This window comes from Hyla sarda, chromosome 4, assembly GCF_029499605.1.
Source record: "Hyla sarda isolate aHylSar1 chromosome 4, aHylSar1.hap1, whole genome shotgun sequence".
Lineage (NCBI taxonomy): Eukaryota > Metazoa > Chordata > Amphibia > Anura > Hylidae > Hyla > Hyla sarda.
Window position 1 is genome coordinate 224047717 of NC_079192.1, and position 27586 is coordinate 224075302.

The window sequence follows — 27586 nt, forward strand, 5'->3', positions numbered from 1 at the left end:
GCCAATTATTACAGACAATTTATTCCACATTTTTCCACCATTGTGGCTCCTATCGTGGCTTTAACCAAAAAGAATGCCAATCCTAAGTCATGGCCTCCTCAAGCGGAAGACGCCTTTAAACAGCTCAAGTCTGCCTTTTCTTCGGCTCCCGTGCTCTCCAGACCTGACCCATCTAAACCCTTCCTATTGGAGGTTGATGCCTCCTCAGTAGGAGCTGGAGCGGTCCTTCTACAAAAAAATTCTTCCGGGCATGCTGTTACTTGTGGTTTTTTTTCTAGGACCTTCTCTCCAGCTGAGAGGAACTACTCCATCGGGGATCGAGAGCTTCTAGCCATTAAATTAGCACTTGAGGAATGGAGGCATCTGTTGGAGGGATCAAGATTTCCAGTTATTATTTACACCGATCACAAGAACCTCTCCTATCTCCAGTCTGTCCAACGGCTGAATCCTCGCCAGGCCAGGTGGTCTCTGTTCTTTGCCCGATTTAATTTTGAAATTCACTTTCGGCCTGCCGATAAGAACATTAGGGCCGATGCTCTCTCTCGTTCCTCGGATGCCTCGGAAGTAGAGCTCTCTCCGCAACACATCATTCCCCCTGACTGCCTGATCGCCACTTCTCCAGCCTCCATCAGGCAAACTCCTCCAGGGAAGACCTTCGTTTCTCCACGCCAACGCCTCGGAATCCTCAAATGGAGTCACTCCTCCCATCTCGCAGGTCATGCGGGCATCAAGAAATCCGTGCAACTCATCTCTCGTTTCTATTGGTGGCCGACTCTGGAGACGGATGTTGTGGATTTTGTGCGAGCCTGCACTGTCTGTGCCCGGGATAAGACTCCTCGCCAGAAGCCCGCTGGTCTTCTTCATCCTCTGCCTGTCCCCGAACAGCCTTGGTCTCTGATTGGTATGGACTTTATTACAGACTTACCCCCATCCCGTGGCAACACTGTTGTTTGGGTGGTCGTTGATCGATTCTCCAAGATGGCACATTTCATCCCTCTTCCTGGTCTTCCTTCAGCGCCTCAGTTGGCAAAACAATTTTTTGTACACATTTTTCGTCTTCACGGGTTGCCCACGCAGATCGTCTCGGATAGAGGCGTCCAATTCGTGTCAAAATTCTGGAGGGCTCTCTGTAAACAACTCAAGATTAAATTAAACTTTTCCTCTGCATATCATCCTCAATCCAATGGGCAAGTAGAAAGAATTAACCAGGTCCTGGGTGATTATTTACGCCATTTTGTTTCCTCCCGCCAGGATGACTGGGCAGATCTTCTACCATGGGCCGAATTCTCGTATAACTTCAGAGTCTCTGAATCTTCCTCCAAATCCCCATTTTTCGTGCTGTACGGCCGTCACCCTCTTCCCCCCCTCCCTACTCCCTTGCCCTCTGGTTTGCCCGCTGTGGATGAAATATCTCGTGATCTTTCCACCATATGGAAAGAGACCCAAAATTCTCTCTTACAGGCTTCATCACGCATGAAGAAGTTTGCTGATAGGAAAAGAAGAGCTCCCCCCATTTTTTCTCCTGGAGACAAGGTATGGCTCTCCGCTAAATATGTCCGCTTCCGTGTCCCTAGCTACAAATTGGGACCACGCTATCTTGGTCCTTTCAAAATTTTGTGCCAGATTAATCCTGTCTCTTACAAACTTCTTCTTCCTCCTTCTCTTCGTATTCCTAATGCCTTTCACGTTTCTCTTCTTAAACCACTCATCATCAACCGTTTCTCTCCCAAACTTGTTTCTCCCACTCCTGTTTCCGGCTCCTCGGACATCTTCTCCGTAAAAGAGATACTGGCCTCCAAGAAGGTCAGAGGGAAAACTTTTTTTCTGGTCGATTGGGAGGGTTGTGGTCCTGAAGAGAGATCCTGGGAACCTGAGGACAATATCCTAGACAAAAGTCTGCTCCTCAGGTTCTCAGGCTCTAAGAAGAGGGGGAGACCCAAGGGGGGGGTACTGTTACGCCGAGCGCTCCGGGTCCCCGCTCCTCCCCGGAGCGCTCGCTACACTCTCGCTACTGCAGCGCTCCGGTCAGATCCACTGACCCGGTGCGCTGCGATACCGCCTCCAGCCGGGATGCGATTCGCGATGCGGGTGGCGCCCGCTCGCGATGCGCATCCCGGCTCCCGTACCTGACTCGCTCTCCGTCGGTCCTGTCCCGGCGCGCGCGGCCCCGCTCCCTAGGGCGCGCGCGCGCCGGGTCTCTGCGATTTAAAGGGCCACTGCGCCGCTGATTGGCGCAGTGGTTCTAATTAGTGTGTTCACCTGTGCACTCCCTATTTATACCTCACTTCCCCTGCACTCCCTCGCCGGATCTTGTTGCCATTGTGCCAGTGAAAGCGTTTCCTTGTGTGTTCCTAGCCTGTGTTCCAGACCTCCTGCTGTTGCCCCTGACTACGATCCTTGCTGCCTGCCCCGACCTTCTGCTACGTCCGACCTTGCTTCTGTCTACTCCCTTGTACCGCGCCTATCTTCAGCAGTCAGAGAGGTTGAGCCGTTGCTAGTGGATACGACCTGGTCACTACCGCCGCAGCAAGACCATCCCGCTTTGCGGCGGGCTCTGGTGAAAACCAGTAGTGACTTAGAACAGGTCCACTAGCACGGTCCACGCCAATCCCTCTCTGGCACAGAGGATCCACCTCCTGCCAGCCGGCATCGTGACAACAACAATACAAAGAGAAAGGAATGGAGATCACACTCAGTTAGATCTTCATGCAGCTATTTTATTCAGCAACGTGTCTTGTACATTACAAGACCAGATTTTTACAGCAGCATCCCCAAAGTGCAACGTGCAGAGCAACAAACAGCAGGGACGTCTCACCTGGATGACGGCGGCCGTTTAACGCCTGTCGGTGCTTCCTCAGGCCCCTGGTTCACCTGTAAGACAAGTTGCTGAATAAAATAGCTGCATGAAGATCTACCTGGGTGAGTGCAATCTCCATTCCTTTCTCTTTGGATTGCTTTTAAAGGGGTTCTCCGCTGCCCTGCCTTCCGGAGCTCTGCTCGCAGCATCCGGAAGTTTATTACTCCGAACGCTGTATGGGGGCTTCCGTGTTCGAGGCCGCCCCCTCGTGACATCACGCCCGCCCCCTCGTGACGTCACGCCCACCCCCTCAACGAAAGTCTATGGGAAGGGGGCGTGACAGCTGTCGCGCCCCCTTCCCATAGACTTTCGTTGAGGGGGCGGGCGTGACATCACGAGGGGGCGGCCTCGAACACAAAAGCCCACACACAGCATTCGGAGTAATAAACTTTCGGATGTTGCGAGCGGAGCTCCGGAAGGCAGGGCAGCGGAGATCACCTTTAAAATAATATCATAAGGACTTCTATCTAAGCTAGTATATTAGTTTACACAGACTTTATGCAGTTGAACACAAAATCCCTACAGACACCATATTATGTTGTAGAATTTGAGGCAGCATATTTCATGCAAGCACTGTTTTAAAACCTCCAAAATACTGTAAGTTATGGGGCCTGTAATATGACCATCTGTATCAGCCCTATGTGGCACTTCTACCCTAAGGGATACTCACCAGGTTTATGATGCCCTACCAGAGGGCATAAAGTAGTGACAGAGGCACTGAGTCTGGTGTAATGTGTCTCTTGTAAAAGGGACTACATTGAAGGGAAAAAAATACAATATATTACTAATATAACAGTATATTACTACGGTAATATACACACATCAATGTAATTCATCCATTCAATTAAAGCTTACATGGGTATTCCATATGTAAATGGTAGAACATATAATTTTGATACAATGTATTTGAAAAGGTTTTTTTTTACATTTTTATATGTTGCGTCCTTGTGCTAAAATAAAAAGGAAAATCTATTTTTTCCCCATTACTGCACTCAATACCCCATAATAAGAAGGTGAAAATAAAGTTTTAGAAAGTTTTGCAATTGTAAAAATTAAAAACTTAAATTTTGCACAAACATAATTATTTTGACTTTGCTACAACCTTTGCTCTTGATCATCTTTGAAAGGTTTCTTCACCTTAATTGGAGTCAATCTGTAGCAAATTCAGTTGATTTGACATGAATTAGACACACACCCCTGTCTATATAAGATCTCACAGCTGACAATGTATATCAGAGCAAAGACCAAGTCATGTGTTGAAAAGAGCTGCATGTAGAGCTCAGAGATAGAATTGTGTGCAGTCACAGATCTAAAAAAATTCTGCTGCTCTAAAATTCCCAAAAGCACAGTGGCCTCCATAAATCATAAATGGAAGACGTTTGGAGCAACCAGGATTCTTTCTAGACCTGGCTGCTCACCAAAGCTAGGTAATCAGGGGAGATGGGTCTTGGTTGAAACTTCCAGAATATCATTCATTTCTGGAGCACTCCACAATCTGGCATTTATGGCAGGATGGCCAGAAAGAGGTCTTTCCTCGGTAAAAGACACATAAAAGCCACTTGGAGTTTGCAAATAAGCATCCAAAGGAGACTCAGATTGTGATAAACAATGAAATCTGGTCTGATAAAACCAAGATTAGTGTTTGGCTTCAATTCTAAGCATCATATCTGGGGGAAAAAGACACTGCTCATCCCTTGTCTAATACCATTCCTACAGTGAAGCATGGTGGTGACAACATCATGCTTAGAGGGTGTTTTGTTTAGCAGTTGGGACTCGGTTACCAGAATGAGTTGGTTAGATACCAAGACAGGTTATCAAGTTTGGGGTTATTTCGTTTTTAGAAAAGACATCTTACGGCTCATTCACATTATGGAATCTCTGTTTGGACATATGTACCATCTGTAGCGGGCACAAGCAGAATAAGTCAGCGCCAGTACCACTCAGAAATGTGCCATCTACCTAGAGGGATCTTAAATTACGTCCGCCATGGGAATTCCGTAGTGTGAATGGTGCAGCAGAATCCCATTGAAAACAATGGGAGGCTGCTGTGCCCTATTTTCCTGCAGCAGACCTCTGGAGTGGGATTCCGTTCAGGAAATGTGTAGTGTGAGCGGGCTTTTAGGGGCAACTTGATCATACATGTACAATTATATAAAAAAAAAACAGTACAGAGATCTTTCTAGTGATCTTTTTTTTTTTTTAACTAGGCCTGTAACCATCACATGGGGGGCATCCTCCATGTCTAGAGGAAAGAAGGTTTCACCATCATCCCAGACTGCTTCTTTACTGTAAGAAAAACTTTAGAACTCACAGCCACATGATGCTGTGATGGCTGACTAAACAAAGTCAAGTGGGTCCTTGAAACTTTTCTGGAAAAATGTTGTATTGCAAGCTAATCAAACTCGGGAGAACAGCTCACCCCACTCGATCCTCTATACCTGCGCACGGACCCACCAACAAAATAAACTAGAATACAGACACAGGTCAGGATAGAGTAAGGGAGCACACAGACTAAGAGAAATAATATCTAACACACACACACACAATGAGTCAATGTCCACTAGCCGAGTCAGTACCAGGAGTTGTCAAAGGTGCCAAGTCGCAATACAGAGAAGAGTCAGGAAGCCAAGCCAGAAAGTCACAAATACCCGAAGATCAGGGATACAGATAATAAACGCTAGTTACTTGAGCGAGCTCTTTCACAGGCAATGCCTGAAAGCAGACTGCAGGTTTATATAGGCAACACACAGGTGAACTAACAAGGTCAGCTGACCAGTCTAGAGCTAGGCATAGCTACAGAAATCAGATAAACACTCTCAGCGATCTTTAACCCTTCGGGTTCTTACAGTAAGCTCTTCAATGCTGAAGCTTATTTATGAGCAACAGCAAACATACATGGATACATGGACCTCTTAAGCATTTCACGCTCATTGCGCTTAATCATAGATTAAGTGCGCTGAGTGTGAAATGCGTTAGAGGTTCATGTATCCATGTAAGTTTGCTGTTAGAACTATGATGTCTCGTAAATAAAGGTTTGGCATTAAAGAACTTACACTGTGGCACTGGACATTGTGCTTTATTCTACCATTACAAGTTAATGGATACTTGATTTATGGGTATAGAACTATAATGTATGTACATCTCTGGTGTATGTTATGATACCAGCAAAAAGATATTCTGTATTTAAGGGGTTGTCTAGGGAGGTCCTTTTACATTTAAAGCATTACTGTCATGAAAAACAACTTTTGACATGTCAGAAGTTGTTGATGACACTGGGTCTTACTCCTGAGACCTGCTGCGTTTGTTATTAGCCACAAAAGCGAGGGGCATTTCACTCTGGATCTGGGCAGGTGAGTACATATTTTTTTTATGGTCTTTACCTTTGCTTATCACACTCCATAAAATTTTTTAAAAAAACTCCCCAAGAAACCCCCTTTATGATATTCATGCCTTAGTTTAATAGTATTACAGTGCACTGACATAGTCAGCCTTGTGCTATGGTTACACCGATATTCTTACTTCTGCATGGTGAGGGTAGCAACATTGAAACAGTCTTCCTCTTTTAATACCTTATAAGTTTAGGGCATTACAAACTTACATAATTATTATTTGAAGGGCAGTGGCTTAAATATTCAGTATTATAGTGCAGGTGATTCTCTTTCTAAAAATGTTTCCCAAATCCATCGAGAAATATGTATATATGCAAATTTTGAAAATGTAGCAAAAGGACCGTTCCCATTGCTCTTTTAGCAATCTTGACACCATCACCTCTGTCCCATCCAGGTACAGATGCTGAATATTGATGAAGGGGCTGGTGGGACGGGAGGGAGATGACGATGTCGGGATTGCTACAGGAACAATGGGAACGCTCCATTGCTAGTTTCATAAAATTTGCATATGTACATTTTGCTGCATATCTCTGCATTGGCTGTACAGATTTGGATAAGAAACACATCTTTAGTCAGTTACCATTAAATATACACATTAATAAAGGATATATTTAAATGCTTCAAATATACAGTACTGACCAAAAGTTTGGACACACCTTCTCATTCAGAATTTTCTTTATTTTCATGACTTATGAAAATTGTAGATTCACATTGAAGGCATCAAAACTGTGAATTAACACATGTGGAATTATATACATAAAAAAGTGTGAAACAACTGAAGATATGTCATATTCTAGGTTCTTCAAAGTAGCCACCTTTTGCTTTGATTACTGCTTTGCACACTCTTGGCATTCTCTTGTTGAGCTTCAGGATGTAGTCACCTGAAATGGTTTTCACTTCAGAGGTGTGCTGGTGTGGAGGAGGTGTGCTGGTGTGGGGGTGCTTTGCTGGTGACACTGTTGGGGATTTATTCAAAATTGAAGGCATACTGAACCAGCATGTCTATCACAGCATCTTGCAGTGGCATGCTATTCCATCCGGTTTGCGTTTAGTTGGACCGTCATTTATTTTTCAACAGGACAATGACCCCAAACACACCTCCAGGCTGTGTAAGGACTATTTGACCAAGAAGGAGAGTGATGGGGTGCTGTGCCAGATGACCTGGCCTCCACAGTCACCGGACCTGAACTCAATCGACATGGTTTGGGGTGAGCTGGGCCGCAGAGTGAAGGCAAAAAGAACAACAAGTGCTAAGCATCTGTGGGAACTCCTTTAAGACTGTTGGAAGACCATTTCAGGTGACTACCTCTTGAAGCTCCTCAAGAGAATGCCAAGAGTGTGCAAAGCAGTAATCAAAGCAAAAGGTGGCTACTTTGAAGAACCTAGAATGTGACATATTTTCAGTTGTTTCACAATTTTTTGTTATGTATATAATTCCACATGTGTTAATTCATCGTTTTGATGTGTGAATCTACAATTTTCATAGTCACGAAAATAAAGAAAACTCTGAATGAAAAGATGTGTCCAAACTTTTGGTCTGTACTGTATATTCTGCATTCATTTATTTCATTTTTTTATTTTGCTTGTCCCCATATATAAAGTAAAAAACAGAAGTACTGTCCTTAAAGGGGAACTCCAATGGAAAAACATTTTTTTCAAATGAACTGGTGCAAGAAATTTACAGAAACAGATTTGTACATCACTTCTATTTAAAAATCTTAACCCTTCTAGTAGTTATCAGCTGCTGCATACTACAGATATACTACAGAGACATTTGTTAAGTTCTTTTCTGTCTGACAACAGTGCTCTCTGCTGACACTTCTGTCCGTGTCAGGAACTGTCCAGAGTAGGAGAGGTATTCTATGGGGATGATTCTTATCTTGACAGTTCCTCACACGGACAAGGGTGTCAGCAGAGAACACTGTGGTCAGAGAGAAAAGAAATTCATTCAATTTTCAGTTTTATACAGCATCTAATAAGTACTGGAAGGATTAAGATTTTTTTATAGAAGTAATTTACAAATCTGTTTAACTTTGAAAACATTTGTTTCCTACTTCTTTCCACCGGCGTTCCCCTTTAAAGCGTATCTAGGAATTAGGTTAGTAATCAATGGGATAGTTGTTTTGTAAAAGGATAAGTTTTAATTGTAAACATGGGTCTATGCCGCAAAGCCCTTCTGTTCAGGAAATACCTAATCACAAGTAAAAGATATATAACGTAGTTAAAAAAATGAGTTTATATCCTAAATAATATGTGGACATATGCTGGCACCCACTCAATATTCCCAATATGTATGCACTTCTGATGATCCTGTTGTTTATTGGAAGGTTGAGCGGCCCGTATGGAGAGTATGACAGAGAAGTTAAAAGAATTGTGAAAAAATATGCGATTTGTGTGATTATTTTTCACAGTTTTTATAAATGTCCCCTATGTTAATACACATTAGAATATGGGCTAAGGTTGATGGTTGTGCAAATGTTATCACGTGCTTGCGCAATTTATTCTTTTAGTTTTCAAACATAACGAAACCTGAGTTTTAATAATCTAACAGTGGTTGCTTGATTTCTATTTTAGGAATATTCAGTCTTCAATTGTGACACATGATTAATAGAATTTATTCTCTTATTCCCGAAACAGGAATCTTTTGGACAGAGATACATTTTCTAAATCAGACCCATGTAAGTAGAAAGTTGATTTCTTTTTGAAGTTTATGTGTCAGCAATACCAATACAATAGTTACATAGTTACATAGTTAGTACGGTCGAAAAAAGACATATGTCCATCAAGTTCAACCAGGGAATTAAGGGGTAGGGGTGTGGCGCGATATTGGGGAAGGGATGGGATTTTATAATGCTTGATTTGGGGAGGTTTTAAAGTGCATGTTTTTAACATCTGTTTAATGTTAAATCTACACATGAGAAATGCTAGATAGGTCTCACTAACCATAGTTTGTGAAAAATAGCAGTGGGTTTTAACAAAAGGAAAGAGGATAGGTTCAGCTGTAAAAATGAGCAAGTTCATTCTTTTGGTGGCAGAATTTTAGCTTCTGCTGCTGTAAATTCAAAGTTTGGACTTTGACAGCAATGAGATCTTGCTGCACTGGAATTTCCAAGCATAATTTCTTAAAGCAGAACTACACTCTGTAGTCTGAACCTAGCCTAAGACTGAATTGTATTCCTTTAGCACCCATATGAACATCTGCACTATCTGCTTGGGTTGATTAGAGAATGGTGTCAGTCATATAATCCTTACATGTCATATGACACATTTAGGTAACAATGTTCAGAAAACACTGTTAAATACAGTGATCCCTCAACTTACAATGGCCTCAACATACAATAGTTTCAACATACAATGGTCTATTGTGGACCATTGTAAGTTGAAACCAGACTCAACATATAATGTACGGACAGTCCAGATCTGTGAAACGTGTCAATGGCTGGAAGAAATGACCAATCAGAATGGGCATTCACTGGTAAAACCCCTGTATTACTGAAGGGTATGCAGTGACTGGTGCCTGGTAGCGCCCCCACTTTACCTGTCCCTGGACACCTTTTGTACTGTACAGGACCCCGAAGAAGCTCCTGTCCTCTACATAGACCAATGTTTTCCCAAGCAGGGTACCCCCAGCTGTTGCAAAACTACAACTCCCATCATGCCCGAACAGCCTTTGGCTATATCAGTTATCTACTTATTTTTCTTTAATTGTCACTGTTTCCTAATTTTGGATGACATTTTGGTGCCTTTAGGACCAATTACCAGGTTTCCATAGAGTTATGGTCTCAACATACAAAGGTTTCATCATACAATGGCCGTCCTGGAGCCAATTCATATTGTAACTTGAGGGGCCACTGTAGTTGTAAATTGATCATGATGTATACAGTATTGCTACCTAGAGCAGAATCTCATCATTCTGTCTATCATTTACAGCAGCAGCTCTTACATTCTTCTCTGTCTTGTATATGTTTTGAACAATTAAGGCCTTGTTAACATCTGTGTCGAAGACTCTGTTCGGGGTTTGAAAAACTGAGCTGGAAGGTCCATTGCACAACAGACACCAACAGATCCTGGCATAACCTATTGACTTTAATGGGGTATGTAGGGTTTCTGTCTGGTGTCCATTTATTTAGCAAAATTTGAGCATAGAAGAAAATACCGCTATCAGCAATTTATTTCCACTCAGGTCCCGCTATTTAAGCAGATTGACAGAACTCCCCGATGTGATCACATGGCATGTAGGATGTAAAGCATCATGTTTATTACTATTCTGTTAAACCATGAATGCATTACATGGGACTGATCCATGGGCTATACTATTATATTGTGCAGAAAGAATCAACTACACTGATATAAGAAAAGTACTGTATGAGAGAGTTCTATTATACGTATAATAGAACATAATGATTTACAATTCTGTAAGCATATGCTTAACAAAAACAAAAAACAAAGTGAAATCCCCTTTACATTTTGAGGTCAGGAAGAAGCCTTTTTTTTTTTCTCAACTATAAACCAATGTTTTGGACAAGTGAGAATTAATGTAACTACACGCTGTAACCAGCACTCACCAATTCTAAAAACATTAATATACATAAATCTAATAAACTAGTGTACTGTAATATTAGTGCAGAGCTATCCTTAAATATTATGCAAACAATTTTCTAGATTTTGTATTTTGTGGCTAAAGTACATTTGTTCTGGCACCTGACTGATGTTTTTCTTGTCATAATAAACTCTGAGCAAAGTTCATTGTTTAAGGATGTCATCTCTTTTTACATTCTTGACCCACTGAAACATGGCTGATGGCATTGCCAACGAGCCAATGAATTTGAGCAACGTTGTTTTGATTCGCAATGTTCCCCTTATTCATTAGCTTGTTAGCAATGGTGTTTACCGCCGTTTTTTGCACTTGCCAATAATCTGAGGACCAACCCAAAAAATTGCTTGCCAGCTATTATGGTCATTTCAAGGTCACAGTATTTTGGGAACATTACAAGTTACCGTCCTGGTACGTATTACTACTTTAACATATGCATTTGTGGTGCTTATGTAGTGTGTTGCTATTGAATTTGCACATTTTTGATTGCTATATTACTTGTTTTTAATTATGAATTAATTACAAAGCATACTTTTTCCTAACAAATGTTATGGTTAACTAGAGTACCTCTGCAGTCAGACACAAGGAATAGAGATTTGTATCTGTACAAGGGCTCTCTATTGTAAAGAGAAGGCTTCTCTCCATATGCCCATGCTTTGCTTTTAGCTTTAGACAACTCTTTTGCCTATTTACCCATCTGTAGGACCTTCTTGCAAGATCATCCATGCAGTTACCAACGCCCCCTAATTTCTTTTAGGCAAAAAGTATAATGCCTTAAATTTTAAATTTTATGACTCTAAACTGAGGTAACGGTTTCTTACATAAAGTAATGTGCAGTTTATATCACTTCTTATTGTTAAAGCTCGGTTCATACAGTGTAAATTGAAAATAAAGGACGAGAGATATGAAAATAAAAAAGAAAAGATATGCAGCTGGCAGATTACTCTTATGGAAACCTTACTGAAAATTCTCCATAGTATATATGGTACCAGTCAGGTTATATGCAATATATCCTGATGTATCCGATAAGTATTTCAGGTGCAGTTTGGATAGGGGCTCTCACCTCCACATATGGTAAACTTGCCAGCGAGTTAAACAGTTGTGAAGAGACATAATTACCCTAAAGGCAGATATTTTGGGATAGGCGTTGCCTCTTTCTCTGTAATTTTGCCTTTTGGGAAATATATCTGCAGGCTTCAATAATGTATTCATACTGATGTCTGCCCTCCTTCACTCTTAGTAGCAACTGTGTTGGCCTATATTAAAAAAAAATTTAATATATGAGATTTAATAATAATTCAGTAAATTCAATAACCTTAACAGGGAATAACAATCAGAAACTTGAAAAAATATGTAATCTTGGAATAAGCTACTTGAGAGCGCCAAATATGGCCTATTGTCAGTCTCTTTGAAAGGTCTGGATCCAGTGGAGGTTGGGGCCCTAGACCCTTACTATTGTAATTGGTAAATATATGTAGGGAGACTTAAGAACTCTCTTCTTTTCCCAACACTACTTTATGAATTGTATTATGGATGACAGCAGGTGTTTGATATGTTTGTATCTTTACTTACTGCATACTGAAATATTCACTTATAATGTATATATTTTTTATTGCCATATATAGCATTTTGCACTACCTCCAGTGTGATGTATAGTTGTTCATATTGTACATTTTTTATGCTAAAATTCAGTGCATCTTGTTGAAACTAAAAAGGATTATAAACAAATATCAATTTAGCCTGTTAGAAACAGATTACTGTACAAAAAATTAAAACTTGCAAGTGAGCCTTACATGTCACATGTACATTTGTGTCTCCAAACAATGAAAGTCTCTGTGTAGATACTTGTTATCACCCAGGTGTGGATATTCACCAATTCCACAGTAAAATCATACAGATACAAGGCATGGGCTGTGTATACGTTCATGCAAATATTCCAGTACTCCCGGTTAGAAGATTCATCTTTTTTCGTTTATTCGAAAGTTTCCGTAGTTTAAAGCAGCTTACAGATGTTTGCCGACATACCATCTGTAAGCTGCTTTAAACTACGGAAACTTTCGAATAAACGAAAAAAGATGAATCTTCTAACCGTGAGTACTGGAATTTTTGTATGAACGTATACACAGCCCATGCCTTGTATCTGTACATTTGTGTCTCCTCATCATACCCAGTAATTTTTGCACGCTCTCCTTCCAATGGTATGAACTGTGCTCTCTTTCCCAAATGTCACACAATACCTTTTCCCCTCCACCAGTAGACCCAGCAGGGATTGCTCCTATATCCCCTTTAATCATTACTGTGGCACTCCTCATCCAGGAGTTATATCATGGTTAAAATATGGGCTTCAACTGCTTGTGTCCACTTCCCTGGAAAGAAATAGTCAGTATGGACTGTGATAAGGTTCGGCAGAATATTTGGCATCCCTGAACAGTATGTATAGTCTGCTGGTACTCAGTATCTCCTACTCTTTAACCAATAATCTATTGGGTATTGGGCAGTTTGTCTGGTCCCTGTAACATAAAAAGTTATGTAATAGCTTGGTGTCACGATTCGGCTTCCAGGTAGTGGATCCTCTGTGTCAGCGAGGGATTGGCGTGGACCGTGCTAGTGGACCGGTTCTAAGCGGCTACTGGTTTTCACCAGAGCCCGCCGCAAAGCGGGATGGTCTTGCTGCGGCAGTAGCAACCAGGTCGTATCCACTAGCAACGGCTCTACCTCGCTGACTGCTGAGAAGGCGTGGGACAGAAGGACTAGGCAGAGGCAAGGTCAGACGTAGCAGAAGGTCGGGGGCAGGCGGCAAGGTTCGTAGTCAGGATGGGTAGCAGAAGTTCAGGTACACAGGCTTTGGACACACTAAACGCTTTCACTGGCACAAGGCAACAAGATCCGGCAAGGGAGTGCATGGGAGGAGGTCAGATAAAGGCAGAGAGCAGGTGGAAGCCAATTAAGCTAATTGGGCCAGGCACCAATCATTGGTGCACTGGCCCTTTAAGTCTCAGAGAGCTGGCGCGCGCGCGCCCTAGAGAGCGGAGCCGCGCGCGCCAGCACATGACAGCAGGGGACCGGGACGGGTAAGTGACCTGGGATGCGATTCGCGAGCGGGCGCGTCCCGCTGTGCGAATCGCATCCCCAACGGCCAAGACAGTGCAGCGCTCCCGGTCAGCGGGACTGACCGGGGCGCTGCAGGGAGAAAGGCGCCGTGAGCGCTCCGGGGAGGAGCGGGGACCCGGAGCGCTAGGCGTAACACTTGGTATGATGTAAAGAAAAACCTTAACCATTTTTTTTTAAACATTAGAGGCAATGCATCCAATAAGTGTATGTAATAAAGCATCAGTAATGTATATATCCATTACGGAGCATGATGATTCAGGAAAAGGAAAAACTTGTCTGGCTCCCCCTTTCTCTGATGCAGAGAACATCCCACTAGTTCTCCAATCACTCCTCCAAACATAAATATAGGTAACCCTACTGCTGGTGAAAAGGGAAATCTACAAGGAGCTGGAACACGGTGGACTAAAGCCTGAAGGTGCACAATTTTTGCCTATTATGTCTATACGATGCTAATACTGTACATAGTAGCCTTCCATCCTTAAAATACCATCCACCTGGCGGATAACTCTGGTTGAAGTCTCAAAATGTGGTGTGAACAGGGCTCAATAAGGCTTTTAGTTCGCTATTTTCTGCTTAAGAGTCCGTTTTTTAACCTATGGAAAGTCTCTTCCCTGATCTAGGAAATTATGCAATTATGTTCACCATACATAATACATGGCTACGTGTTATATGTAGAAAAATCTTCCTCTTAATGCCCATGAGACATTCTTGCCAGCAGCGATGGTGAGAATATGCAGTTAAAGGTGTTCTCTGGTGGAAAACATTTTTTTTTTTAATTAACTGGTGCCACAAAGTTAAACAGATTTGTAAATGACTTCTATTAAAAAAATCTTTACCCTTCCAGTACTTTTTAGCAGCTGAGAGGAAAGAGGAAATTCTTTTCTTTTTGAATTTCTTTTTTGTCTAGTGCTCTCTTCTGACACCTGATGCCCGTATCAGGAGAAAATCCCCATTGCAAACCTATGCTGCTCTGGACAGTTCCTGACACGGACAGAGGTGTCAGCAAAGAGCACTGTGGACAAGACAAAAAAGAAATTAACAAAGAAAAGAATTTCCTCTGTAGCATACAGCCGCTAAAAAGTACTGGAAGGGTAAAGATTTTTTTATAGAAGTCATTTACAAATCTGTTTAACTTTCTGGCACCAGTTGATTAAAAAAAAATAATAATAATTTCCACCGGAGTACCCCTTTAACCCCTTGCCGCAAAACGCCGGGTTTATACGACGCTGCGGCACGGGGGGGCTGAGGCTCAGGAGCTGAGCTCGCATCATACCCGCATGGTCCCGGCTGCTATCAGCAGCCAGGACCTGTGGCTAATGCTGGACGTCGCCGTTCCGGCAAATGTCCGGCATTAACTCTTTAGACGCGGCTAACAAAGTTGATCGCCACATCTAAAAGTGAAAGTAAAAGTATCCCGGCAGCTCAGTCGGTCTGATCGGGACATCGCGATAAAATCATTCAGCAGGCAAATGCCTGGGGGGGGGGTCAATTCAGATCGGCGATTCGCGGCTATTCCGGGCTGATCGGGTCTCTGATGACCCGATTGCCCGGAAAATAGGGAGGATTGGAGCTGTCAGAGACAGCCCCGATTATCCTAAAGTATAGGAGCGAGGTGGCAGGGGTGCTATCTCCTCCAATCCCCTGCAATTGGCCAATCCAGCCAATCGGCAAATCGCAGGGCAGGGGCGGGGGGGGGGGGGAGGCTGGGAAACGTTCATTCCCCCCAACTCTGCCCGCCCCTGGATGTCGGGGCAGAGCGGGGGAAGATGGCGGCGATGTGCGGGGGGCCTGTGGATGCGGCGGGGACAGGTGGCGCCAGTTACCTTCATCACGGCGGGGACCAGGGACCGGCTGCAGGCAAGTGGAGGCAGCGGCGACTGTTTCCTAGATACTGCAGTGAAGATTGCCGTAAAGTAATCTTCACTGCTGTTTCTAGGAGTTTCAAAACTACAACTCCCAGCATGTCCAGACAGCCTTTGGCTGTCAGGGCATTCTGGCAGTTGTAGTTTTGCAACATCTGGAGGGCCACAGTTTGGAGACCACTGTCCTTCCAGATGTTGCAAAACTACAACTCTCAGCATTCCCAGACAGTCCAGTCATGCTGGGAGTTGTAGTTCTGTACTTCTGTAACATCTGGCCCTCCCAGCAGGCCTGGACAGTCTCAGCATGCTGGGAGTTGTAGTTTTCTACATCTGGAAGGGCACTTTTTGGAGACCACTATACAGTGATGTCCAAACTGTAGCTCTCCAGATATCAATTCAAAGCATGCCGAGACTGTCCAGGCATGCTGGGAGTTGTAGTTCGGCAACATCTGGCCCTTCAGATGTTGCCGAACTACAACTCCCAGCATGCCTGGGCAGTCTGGGCATGCTTGGAGTTAAAGTCTTGCAACATCTGGAGGGCTACAGTTTGGAGACCACTAGTGGTCTCCAAACTGTTCTCCTCCAGTTGTTGCATAACTACAACTCCCAACATGCCCTTCGGCTGTCTGGGCATACTGGCAGTTGTAGTATTGCAACAACTGGAGGCGCACTGGTTGGGAAACATTGTCTGTTTCCTAACTCAGTGTTTCCCAACCTGTTTGCCTCCTGCTGTTGCAAAACTATAACTCCCAGCATGCACTGACAGACCATGCATGCTGGGAGTTGTAGTTTTGGAACAGCTGGAGGCACATGGGTTGGGAAACACTGAGTTAGGAAATAGACAGTGGTGCGGAAACACTGTGGTAGTCTGTTACCTAACTCAGTGTTTCCCAATCCCAACCAGTGTGCCTCCAGCTGTTGCATAACTACAACTCCCAGCATGCACTGTCTGTCAGTGCATGCTGGGAGTTGTAGTTTTGCCCTCCCCCACCCCCTCCCCCACGTGAATGTACAGGGTACATTCACACGGGCAGGGGTTTACAGCAAGTTTCCCGCTTCAAGTTTGAGATGCAGCAAATTTTCTACTGGAGCAGGAAACTCACTGTAAACCTCTGCCCATCTGAATGTATCCTAAAAACACTACACTAAACTAACCCTAAATAAAGAGTAAAACACTACGTATACACTACACCCTTACACTGTCGCCGCCCCCCCCCCCCAAAAAAAAAAATTTAAACGCCTTGTACGTCACTTTTTTCAAAACTGAGCCTCCAGCTGTTGCAAAATAACAACTCCCAGTATTGCCGGACAGCCATTGACTGTCCAGGCATGTTGGGAGTTTTGTAACAGCTGTAGGCACCCTGTTTGAGGAAAACTGATGTACAGTATTTTTAGTGTAGGAGGCAAGTGTAATGCTTGCATTCGGGTATACCCTTATGAAAATACCTAATTTAGGCCTCAAATGCGCATGGCGCTCTATCACTTCAGAGCCCTGTCGTATTTCAAGGCAACAGTTTAGGGCCACACATGGGGTATTGCCGTACTCAGGAGAATTTGTGCTACAATTTTTGGGGGGCTTTTTCTCCTTTTACCCCTTGTGAAATGGTAAAGTTGGGGTCTACACCTGCATGTTAGTGGAAATTTTTTTTTTTTTTTTACTCTAACATGCTGGTGTTGCCCCATTCTTTTCATTTTCATAAGAGGTAAATGGAAATAAAGACCCACAAAATTTGTAACACAATTTCTCCCAAGTACGGAAATACCCCATATGTGGACGTACAATGCTCTGCAGGCACTCAACAAAGCTCAGGAGTGAGAGTGCCATGTATGTTTGAGGCCTAAACTTGTGATTTGCACAGGGGTGGCTGCTGGTTACAGCGGTTTTGACATAAACGCAAAATAAATACCCACATGTGACCCCGTTTTGGAAACTGCACCCCTCCCGGAATGTAACAAGGGGTATAGTGAGCCTTAACACCCCACAGGTGACTGACAGATTTTTGAAACAGTGGTTCATGAAAATGAAGAATGTAATTTTTCCTTTGCACCGCCCACTGTTACAAAGATCTGTCAAACGCCAGTGGGGTGTAAATGCTCACTGCACCCCTTGTTATGCTCCTTGAGGGGTTTCGTTTCCCAAATAGTGTGCCATGTGGGGTGTTTTTCGCTGTACTGGCACCATAGGGGCTTCTTAAATGTGACATGCCCCCCAAAAACCCTTTCACCAAATTTCGCTTTCCAAAAGCCCAATGTCGCTCCTTCCCTTCTGAGCCCTCTAGTGCACCAGCACTTTACGTTCACATATGGGGTATTTCCTTACTCGAGAAAAATGGGGTTTCAGATGGGGGACATTTTCAGCTATTACTCCTTGTGAAAATGAAAAATTTGGGGTAACATCAGCATTTTAGTAAAAAAAAAAATAATTATTTTCACGTTCAATTTAATAGAAAATTCGTCAAACACCTGTAGGGTGTTAAGGCTCACTGTACCACTTGTTACATTCCTGGAGGGGTGTAGTTTCCCAAATAGTATACCGTGTGGGGTGTTTTTCACTGTTCTGGCACCATAGGGGCTTCCTAAATGCAACATGCCCCCCCCCCCCCAAAAAAACCATTTAAGCAAAATTCGCTCTCCAAAATCCCATTGTCGCTCCTACTTATGCACCCACAGAGCACTTTACATCCACATATGAGGTATTTCCTTACTCAAGAAAAATTTGGTTACATATTTTTGGGGGACTTTTTCTCCTTTTACCCTTTGTAAAAATAAAAAATATGGGTCTACAGGAACATGTTAGTGTAAAAAATGAAGATTTTAAATTTTTGCCTCCACTTTGCTGCTATTCCTGTGAAACACCTAAAGCGTAAACAAACTTTCTGAATGTCATTTTGAATACGTTGTGGGGTGCAGTTTTCATAATGGGGTCCATTATTGTTACGCCTAGCGCTCCGGGTCCCCGCTCCTCCCCGGAGCGCTCACGGCGTCTTTCTCCCTGCAGCTCCCCGGTCAGTCCCGCTGACCGGGAGCGCTGCTCTGTCATGGCCGTTGGGGATGCGATTCGCACAGCGGGACGCGCCCGCTCGCGAATCGCATCCCAGGTCACTTACCCGTTCCCGTCCCCTGCTGTCATGTGCTGGCGCGCGCGGCTCCGCTCTCTAGGGCGCGCGCGCGCCAGCTCCCTGAGACTTAAAGGGCCAGTGCACCAATGATTGGTGCCTGGCCCAATTAGCTTAATTGGCTCCCACCTGGTCCCTGACTATATCTAACCTCCTCCCTTGCACTTCCTTGCCGGATCTTGTTGCCCTTGAGCCTAGTGAAAGCGTTTTGTGTGTTTAAACCCTGTGTACCAGAACTTCTGCTATCTCCCCTGACTACGAACCTTGCCGCCTGCCCCCGACCTTCTGCTACGTCCGACTTTGCTTCTGCCTACTCCCTTGTACCTCGCCTATCTTCAGCAGCCAGAGAGGTGAGCCGTTGCTAGTGGATACGACCTGGTCACTACCGCCGCAGCAAGACCATCCCGCTTTGCGGCGGGCTCTGGTGAAAACCTGTAGTGTCTTAGAACCGGTCCACTAGCACGGTCCTCGCTATCCCTCTCTGGCACAGAGGATCCACCTCCTGCCAGCCGGCATCGTGACAGTAGATCCGGCCATGGATCCCGCTGAAGTTCCTCTGCCAGTTGTCGCTGACCTCCCTACGCTGGTCGCCCAGCAAGCTCGTCAGATCGCCCAGCAGTCGCAACAGATAGCGCAACAAGATCACCAGCTGTCGTACTTGACCACCATGACACAGCAACTCCAGTCACAACTACAGCAAGTACAGTCGCAGCTACAGCAGCAACAACCATCTCCTCCGCCAGCTCCAGCACCCCTTCCGCGGCGAGTGGCCGCTCCTAGCCTCCGCCTGTCCTTGCCGGACAAATTTAATGGGGACTCTAAGTTTTGCCGTGGCTTTCTTTCGCAATGTTCCTTGCACTTAGAGATGATGTCGGATCAGTTTCCTACTGAAAGGTCTAAGGTGGCTTTCGTAGTCAGCCTTCTGTCTGGAAAAGCCCTGTCATGGGCCACACCGCTCTGGGACCGCGATGACCCCGTCACTGCCTCTGTACACTCCTTCTTCTCGGAAATTCGAAGTGTCTTTGAGGAACCTGCCCGAGCCTCTTCTGCTGAGACTGCCCTGCTGAACCTGATCCAGGGTAATTCCTCCGTTGGCGAGTACGCCATACAATTCCGTACTCTTGCTTCTGAACTATCCTGGAATAATGAGGCTCTCTGCGCGACCTTTAAAAAAGGCCTATCCAGCAACATTAAAGATGTTCTGGCCGCACGAGAGACTCCTGCTAACCTGCATGAACTCATTCATCTAGCCACTCGCATTGACATGCGTTTTTCTGAGAGGCATCAAGAGCTCCGCCAGGAAAAGGACTTAGATCTCTGGACACCTCTCCCACAGTCTCCACTGCAATCTGCGCCTAGGCCTCCCGCCGAGGAGGCCATGCAAGTGGATCGGTCTCGCCTGACCCTGGAAGAGAGGAATCGCCGTAAGGAAGAGAATCTTTGTCTGTACTGTGCCAGTACTGAACATTTTTTGGTGGATTGCCCAATCCGTCCTCCACGTCTGGGAAACGCACGCTCGCACTCAGCTCTCGTGGGTGTGGCGTCTCTTGATGCCAAGTCGGCTTCTCCACGTCTCACGGTACCTGTTCGGATTTCCACTTCAGCCAGCTCTCCCCTCTCAGCCGTGGCCTGCCTGGACTCTGGAGCTTCTGGGAATTTTATTCGGGAGTCCTTTGTGAATAAATTCCGCATTCCGGTGACCCGTCTTGTCAAGCCACTCCACATTTCCGCGGTCAACGGAGCCAGGTTGGATTGCACCGTGCGTTACCGCACGGAGCCCCTCCTAATGTGCATCGGACCTCATCACGAGGAGATTATATTTTTTGTCCTTCCTAATTGCTCTTCTGAAGTTCTCCTTGGACTACCCTGGCTTCAACACCATTCCCCAACCCTGGATTGGTCCACTGGGGAGATCAAGAGTTGGGGCCCCTCTTGTTCCAAGGACTGCCTTCAACCGGTTCCCAGTACTCCCTGCCGTGACCCTGTGGTTCCTCCTGTATCCGGTCCCCCTAAGGTCATTAAGGACTCTGCCTGCCACAGGAAATGCCCCTCCCCCCCTCCCAGTTCCATCAGGCAAGCTTCTGTGTCCCCTCATGGCCCTCGTCCTGGTGTCACACTGCCCCGTGCCAGGTCTCGCCCTCTGCCCTCTCTCCCCATTCCTACTCCTGCGGTTCTGCCTGCCGTTGAGGAATCCCTCCATCCTTTCCCGGTGTCCTCATCCCAGGGGAGGCAGTTACCCGATAAAGAGAAGGGGAGACCTAAGGGGGGGGGTACTGTTACGCCTAGCGCTCCGGGTCCCCGCTCCTCCCCGGAGCGCTCACGGCGTCTTTCTCCCTGCAGCTCCCCGGTCAGTCCCGCTGACCGGGAGCGCTGCTCTGTCATGGCCGTTGGGGATGCGATTCGCACAGCGGGACGCGCCCGCTCGCGAATCGCATCCCAGGTCACTTACCCGTTCCCGTCCCCTGCTGTCATGTGCTGGCGCGCGCGGCTCCGCTCTCTAGGGCGCGCGCGCGCCAGCTCCCTGAGACTTAAAGGGCCAGTGCACCAATGATTGGTGCCTGGCCCAATTAGCTTAATTGGCTCCCACCTGGTCCCTGACTATATCTAACCTCCTCCCTTGCACTTCCTTGCCGGATCTTGTTGCCCTTGAGCCTAGTGAAAGCGTTTTGTGTGTTTAAACCCTGTGTACCAGAACTTCTGCTATCTCCCCTGACTACGAACCTTGCCGCCTGCCCCCGACCTTCTGCTACGTCCGACTTTGCTTCTGCCTACTCCCTTGTACCTCGCCTATCTTCAGCAGCCAGAGAGGTGAGCCGTTGCTAGTGGATACGACCTGGTCACTACCGCCGCAGCAAGACCATCCCGCTTTGCGGCGGGCTCTGGTGAAAACCTGTAGTGTCTTAGAACCGGTCCACTAGCACGGTCCTCGCTATCCCTCTCTGGCACAGAGGATCCACCTCCTGCCAGCCGGCATCGTGACAATTATTGGGTATTTGTAACATAAAGACCCTCAAATTCAATTCAAAACTGAACTTGTCCCTGAAAAATTCAGATTTTGAAATTTACTTGAAAAATTGGAAAATTGATGCTGAATTTTGAAGCCCTCTGATGTCTTCAAAAAGTAAAAACATGTCAACTTTATGATGCAAATATAAAGTAGACATATTGCATATTTGAATCAATATATTATTTATTTTGTATGTCGATTTTCCTTACAAGCAGAGAGCTTCAAAGTTATAAAAATGCTAAATTTTACCACGAAAAAATTACCACTAACATAAAGTAGAATATGTCACGAAAAAACTATCTCTGAATCAAATCCATAAGTACAAGCATCCCAGAGTTATTAATGCTTAACCCCTTAAGGACCAGGCCATTTTACACCTTAGGACCAGAGCGTTTTTTGCAATTCTGACACTGTCACTTTAAACATTAATAACTCTGGAATGCTTTTAGTTATCATTCTGATTCCGAGATTGTTTTTTCGTGACATATTCTACTTTAACATAGTGGTAAAATTTTATGGTAACTTGCATCCTTTCATGGTGAAAAATCCCCAAATTTGATGAAAAAAATGAAAATTTAGCATTTTTCTAACTTTGAAGCTCTCTGCTTGTAAGGAAAATGGATATTCAAAATAAATATTTTTTGGATCACATATATAATATGTCTACTTTATGTTTGCATCATAAAATTGATGAGTTTTTACTTTTGGAAGACACCAGAGAGCTTCAAAGTTCAGCAGCAATTTTCAAATTTTTCACAAAATTTTCAAACTCACTTTTTTTCAGTGACTAGTTCAGTTTTGAAGTGGATTTGAAGGGTCTACATATTATAAATACCATTATACACACATTATAAAAACTACACCCCCAAAGTATTCAAAATGACATTCAGTAAGTGTTTTAACCCTTTAGGTGTTTCACAGGAATAGCAGCAAAATGAAGATGAAAATTCAAAATCTTCATTTTTTACACTCGCATTTTCTTGTAGACCCAATTTGCAAGGGGTAAAAGGAGAACATTTTTACTGGTATTTGTAGCCCAATTTCTCTCGAGTAAGAAAATACCTCATATGTCTATGTAAAGTGTTCGGCGGGCGCAGTAGAGGGCTCAGAAGGGAAGGAGCGACAAGGGGATTTTGGAGAGAACATTTTTCTGAAATGGTTTTTGGGGGGCATGTCACCTTTAGGAAGCCCCTATGGTGCCAGAACAGTAAACCCTCCCCCACATGGCATATCATTTTGGAAACTAGACCCCTCGGGGAACATAACAAGGAATTAAGTGAGCCTTAATACCCCACAGGTGTTTCATGACTTTTGCAAATGTAAAAAAAAAAAAAAAAAAAAAATTACATAAAATGCTTGTTTTCCCCCAAATTTTACATTTTTACAAAGGGTTAAAGCAGAAAATACCCCCCAAAATTGAAGCCCAATTTCTACCGATTCAGAAAACACCCCATATGGGGGTGAAAAGTGCTCTGCTGGCGCACTACAGGTCTCAGAAGAGGAGTAGTCACATTTGGCTTTTTGGAAGCAAATTTTGCTCTGGGGGCATGCCGCATTTAGGAAGCCCCTATGGTGCCAGGACAGCAAAAAAAAAACCACATGGCATTATATTTTGGAAACTAGACCCCTTGGGGAACGTAACAAGGGGTAAAGTGAACCTTAATACCCCACAGGGATTTCACGACTTTTGCATATGTAAAAACTAAATTTCTTTTTTTTCACTAAAATGTGGGTTTCCCCACAAATTTCACATTTTTGCAAGGGTTAATAGTAGAAAAGACCCCCCCAAAATTTGTAACCCCATCTCTTCTGAGTATGGAAGTACCCCATAAGTGGATGTCAAGTGCACTGCAGGAGCGCCACAATGCTCAGAAGAGAAGGAGTCACATTTGTAAACTTTGCTGAAATGGGGAGGACATGTCGCATTTAGGAAGCCCCTATGGTGCCAGGACAGCAAAATACCCCCCACATAGCATACCATTTTGGAAACTAGACCCCTTGAGGAATGTAACAAGGGCTAAAGTAAGCCTTAATACCTCACAGGGGTTTCACAACTTTTGAATATGTAAAAAAAAAATTTTTTTTTCACTAAAATGTGTGTTTACCCCCAAATTTTACATTTTTACAAGGGTTAATAGCAGAAAAGACACCCCACAATTTGTAAATACATTTCTTTGGAGTAAGGACATACCTTATTTTTTCATGATTTAGGCTTGGCGGGTGCACAGCAGGTCTTGCTTGAGTGGGAGCGCAGTCAGCTTGATATGGAGCCAGGATGTGGGACCCCCCCTCAAGGAGCGTTAATGGGGGGAGCACTGAGCCCTAAAATAGGGGAACACTATGGGGGACAACGGGCCGTAACTGGGGTAGACAGGTGGGGTACAGAGGCCGTAATATGGGGTACAGTGGGCGAGAAAATTATAAAACATAATAAAATAGGATATGTTCCCAGAATGATGACCCAGAGCATAGCCAAAACTAAAAAAAATATGCCCGCCCCAAACCCTATGCTCTGAATCATCATTCTGGGAATGTGATGTGTGTGGCCGTCCCTAACCTGTTGCCTCAAATGTATGTACTGTGTGGTGCTTGGTGTAAAAAGTGTAGAACAGTAATAGAATAGAAAAAAAAAAAAGCTGCGGGCAAAAAAAAAAGGGGTGGCAAACGCAGCTCCCTGAACCCCTAATAGGAACCGGGGTCAGGGATCAGACCCTAATAGGACCCTGGGGAACCTATAAGGGGGGAGGGGGGGGGTACTTTTTTAAAAACTTTTTTTTAACTTTTATTTAACTTTATAACTCCTTCAACTCCTACCTGTCCCTGCAATGATCTTACCCTATTCTAAGGCTCCTGAGGGGGCTCCGAAGCTCCGAGGGGGGATCCACGGCTTCTTCTCCCTGCTGCACCCGCTGACTGAACGAAAACAGGGGGTCCAGCAGCGGGAAGGAGCCGTTAACCCCTCCTCTGACGCTCTGCTATTGGCCGGCGTATCGCGTGTCATCAGAGAGCACTTAGACAGAAAAGAACAACCTTAACTTCAGAAGCTCATAAGTACTGAAATTAAGATTTTTTAACGGAAGTAATTTACAAATCTGTTTAACTTTCTGGAGCCAGTTGATATATATAAAAAAGTTTTTTGCTGGAATACCCCTTTAAAGTGACAGTGGTCAGAATTGCAAAAAATGCTCTGGTCCTTAGGGTCAAAGTGGGCTCGGTCCCCAAGGGGTTGAAGGGGTACTCCTGTGGAAAAAAAAAAGTTTATCAACTGGTGCCAGAAAGTTAAACAGGTTTATAAATTACTTCATAGGGGTGTGAATTGCCAATAATTTGGCGATACGATTTAAATCGCGATACCAGTGTGGCAATTCGATATATCCCGATATATCGCGATATCGTCTAGGTCATGATACATCGCAATATATCCCGATTCTGTCTAAAAAACAATGTCTTTTACACTTTTATTAAAACTTTATTTTTATTTTATTTTTTTATACACTTTATTAGTCTTTTAGGAATCATTAGGTTCCTCAGACAGATGAATAGAGTTCTATTTAACTCCATTGATCTGCGATCCATTGATAGAGCCTGGTCCAGCCAGGCTCTATCAATGACAGAGCCATGGAGAGCAGGGAAGAAGAGGTAAGCCCTCGTACCTCCACAGTGGATCGCCCGCGATCGCGCTGCGGGGGGGGGGGGGGGGGGGGGCGATCCACCCCACTTGCCCACTAGGGAGCATTCACAGATCCCTTTAGACGCCGCTGTCAGCTTTGACAGCGGCGGTCTAAAGGGTTAATAGCCAGCCACGGCGATCGCCGAATGCTGGCTATTAGCGGCGGCCCACGGTTACTGAGAATAGCTGGGGGCTACAGAGTATGGAGCAGGCAGGAGTCCAGAGCCCACTCCATACAGACTGCAGAGCACCGCATGCTGGATATTAGCGGTGGTGATGCATTAGCAGCCCCCTGCTACTGAAATCAGCCTGGGGCCGCAGAGTATGGAGCGGGCACGAGTGGGAGCCCGCTCCATACACCCAGAGCGATGCCGCATCAGATCCGGCTGACAAAATGTGGAACTTGTATCTCCTGATGCTCGGGACATGCTGTTCCGGGCGTCAGGAGATTCAAATTCCACATCACTAAAAGAATCGATTCAAAAATATTTTGAATCGATTAAGTATCGGCAAGTGAAAAATCGTGATAATCGCGCAAATCGATTTTTTCTTACATCCCTACTATTAAAATCCTTCCAGTACTTTTTAGGGGCTGTATACTACAGAGGAAAAGCTTTTCTTTTTAGTTTTCTCTTCTGTCACAACCACAGTGCTCTCTGCTGACCTCTGCTGTCCATTTTAGGAACTGTCCAGAGCAGCATATGTTTGCTATGGGGACTTTCTCCTCCTCTGGACAGTTCCTAAAATGGACAGCAGAGGTCAGCAGAGAGCACTGACAGAAGAGAAATCCAAAAAGAAACGGGAATACCCCTTTAATAACTTTAGGATGCTTTTACTTTTGAATTTGATTCTGAGATTTTTTTTTTCGTGACATATTGTACTTTGTTAGTGGCAAATATTTCTCCATTCTAACATCATTTGTTGGTGAAAAATGTTATTTCATGAAAATTTCATAAAAATTTAGCATTTTTCGAACTGAAACTCTCTGCTTATAAGGAAAATAGACATTCCAAATATATTATAAATTGATTCACATATACAATATGTCTACTTTATGTTGGCATCATAAAGTTTACATGTTTTCACTTTTTGAAGACATTAGGGGGCTTGAAAGTAAAGCAGCAGTTTTCCAAATTTTCATGGAAAATTCAAAATATGCTTTTTTCAGGGACCAGTTAAGTTTAAAGTGGATTTGAGGGACCTATCTGTAAGAAACCCCCCATTATGGACCCTATTATGGAAAGTGCACCCCTCAAAGTATTCAAAATGACATTCAGAAAGTTTGTTAACCCTTTAGGTGTTTCACAGGAATAGCAGCAAATTGGAGGAAAAAAAAAATCAAAATCTCAAATTTGTACACTAACACGTTCTTTTAGCCCCATTTTTTTTTACTTTTTATAAGGGGAAAAATGAGAATAAGACTAAAATTTGTAGCCCAATTTCTTTTGAGTGTGGCAATACCTCATATGTGGATGTTAAGTGCTCTGCGGACGCACAACATGGCTCAGGAGGGAAGGAGCAGTTTTGAGATTTTGTAGAGAATTTTGCTGAAATGTTTTTTGGGGGAATGTTGCATTTAGGAAGCCCCCTTGGTGCCAGAACAGCAAGAAAAATAACCACATGGCATACTATTTTGTAAACTACACCCCTCAGGGAATGTAACCAGGGGTATAGTGAGCCTTAACACCTCACAGGTGTTTGACGACTTTGCGTTGAAGTTGGACGTGAAAATGGAAAATTAGATTTTTAACACTAAAATGATGGTGTTACCTAAATTTTTTTCTTTTTCACAGAGGGTAATAAGAGAAAATGGGCCCCAAAATTTAAAGCCCAATTTATCCCAATTAAGAAAAAGCCCCATATGTGGAGGTTAAGTGCTCTTCTGGCGCACCACAATGCTCAGAAGAGAAGGAGTTAAATTTGGCTTTTTGAAAGAGAATTTTGCTGAAATTGTTTTTTTTTTTTTGGGGGGGGGGGGGC

The 27586-nt window shown here is 44.2% G+C and overlaps 1 protein-coding gene across 3 annotated transcripts in view; it reads left to right on the top strand.

The window, feature by feature from the left end:
• The window catches only part of CPNE8 (copine 8), a 517377-nt gene that overhangs the window by 106645 nt on the left and 383146 nt on the right, over nt 1–27586 (top strand). For 2 of the 3 annotated variants that reach the window (XM_056573670.1, XM_056573669.1), the window contains exon 2: nt 8884–8924. In XM_056573670.1, the coding sequence (XP_056429645.1) occupies nt 8884–8924 (41 nt within the window). Of the gene's footprint in view, nt 1–5080; nt 5146–8883; nt 8925–27586 lie in introns of those variants that run through there. The other variant, XM_056573671.1, reaches the window with a different exon arrangement.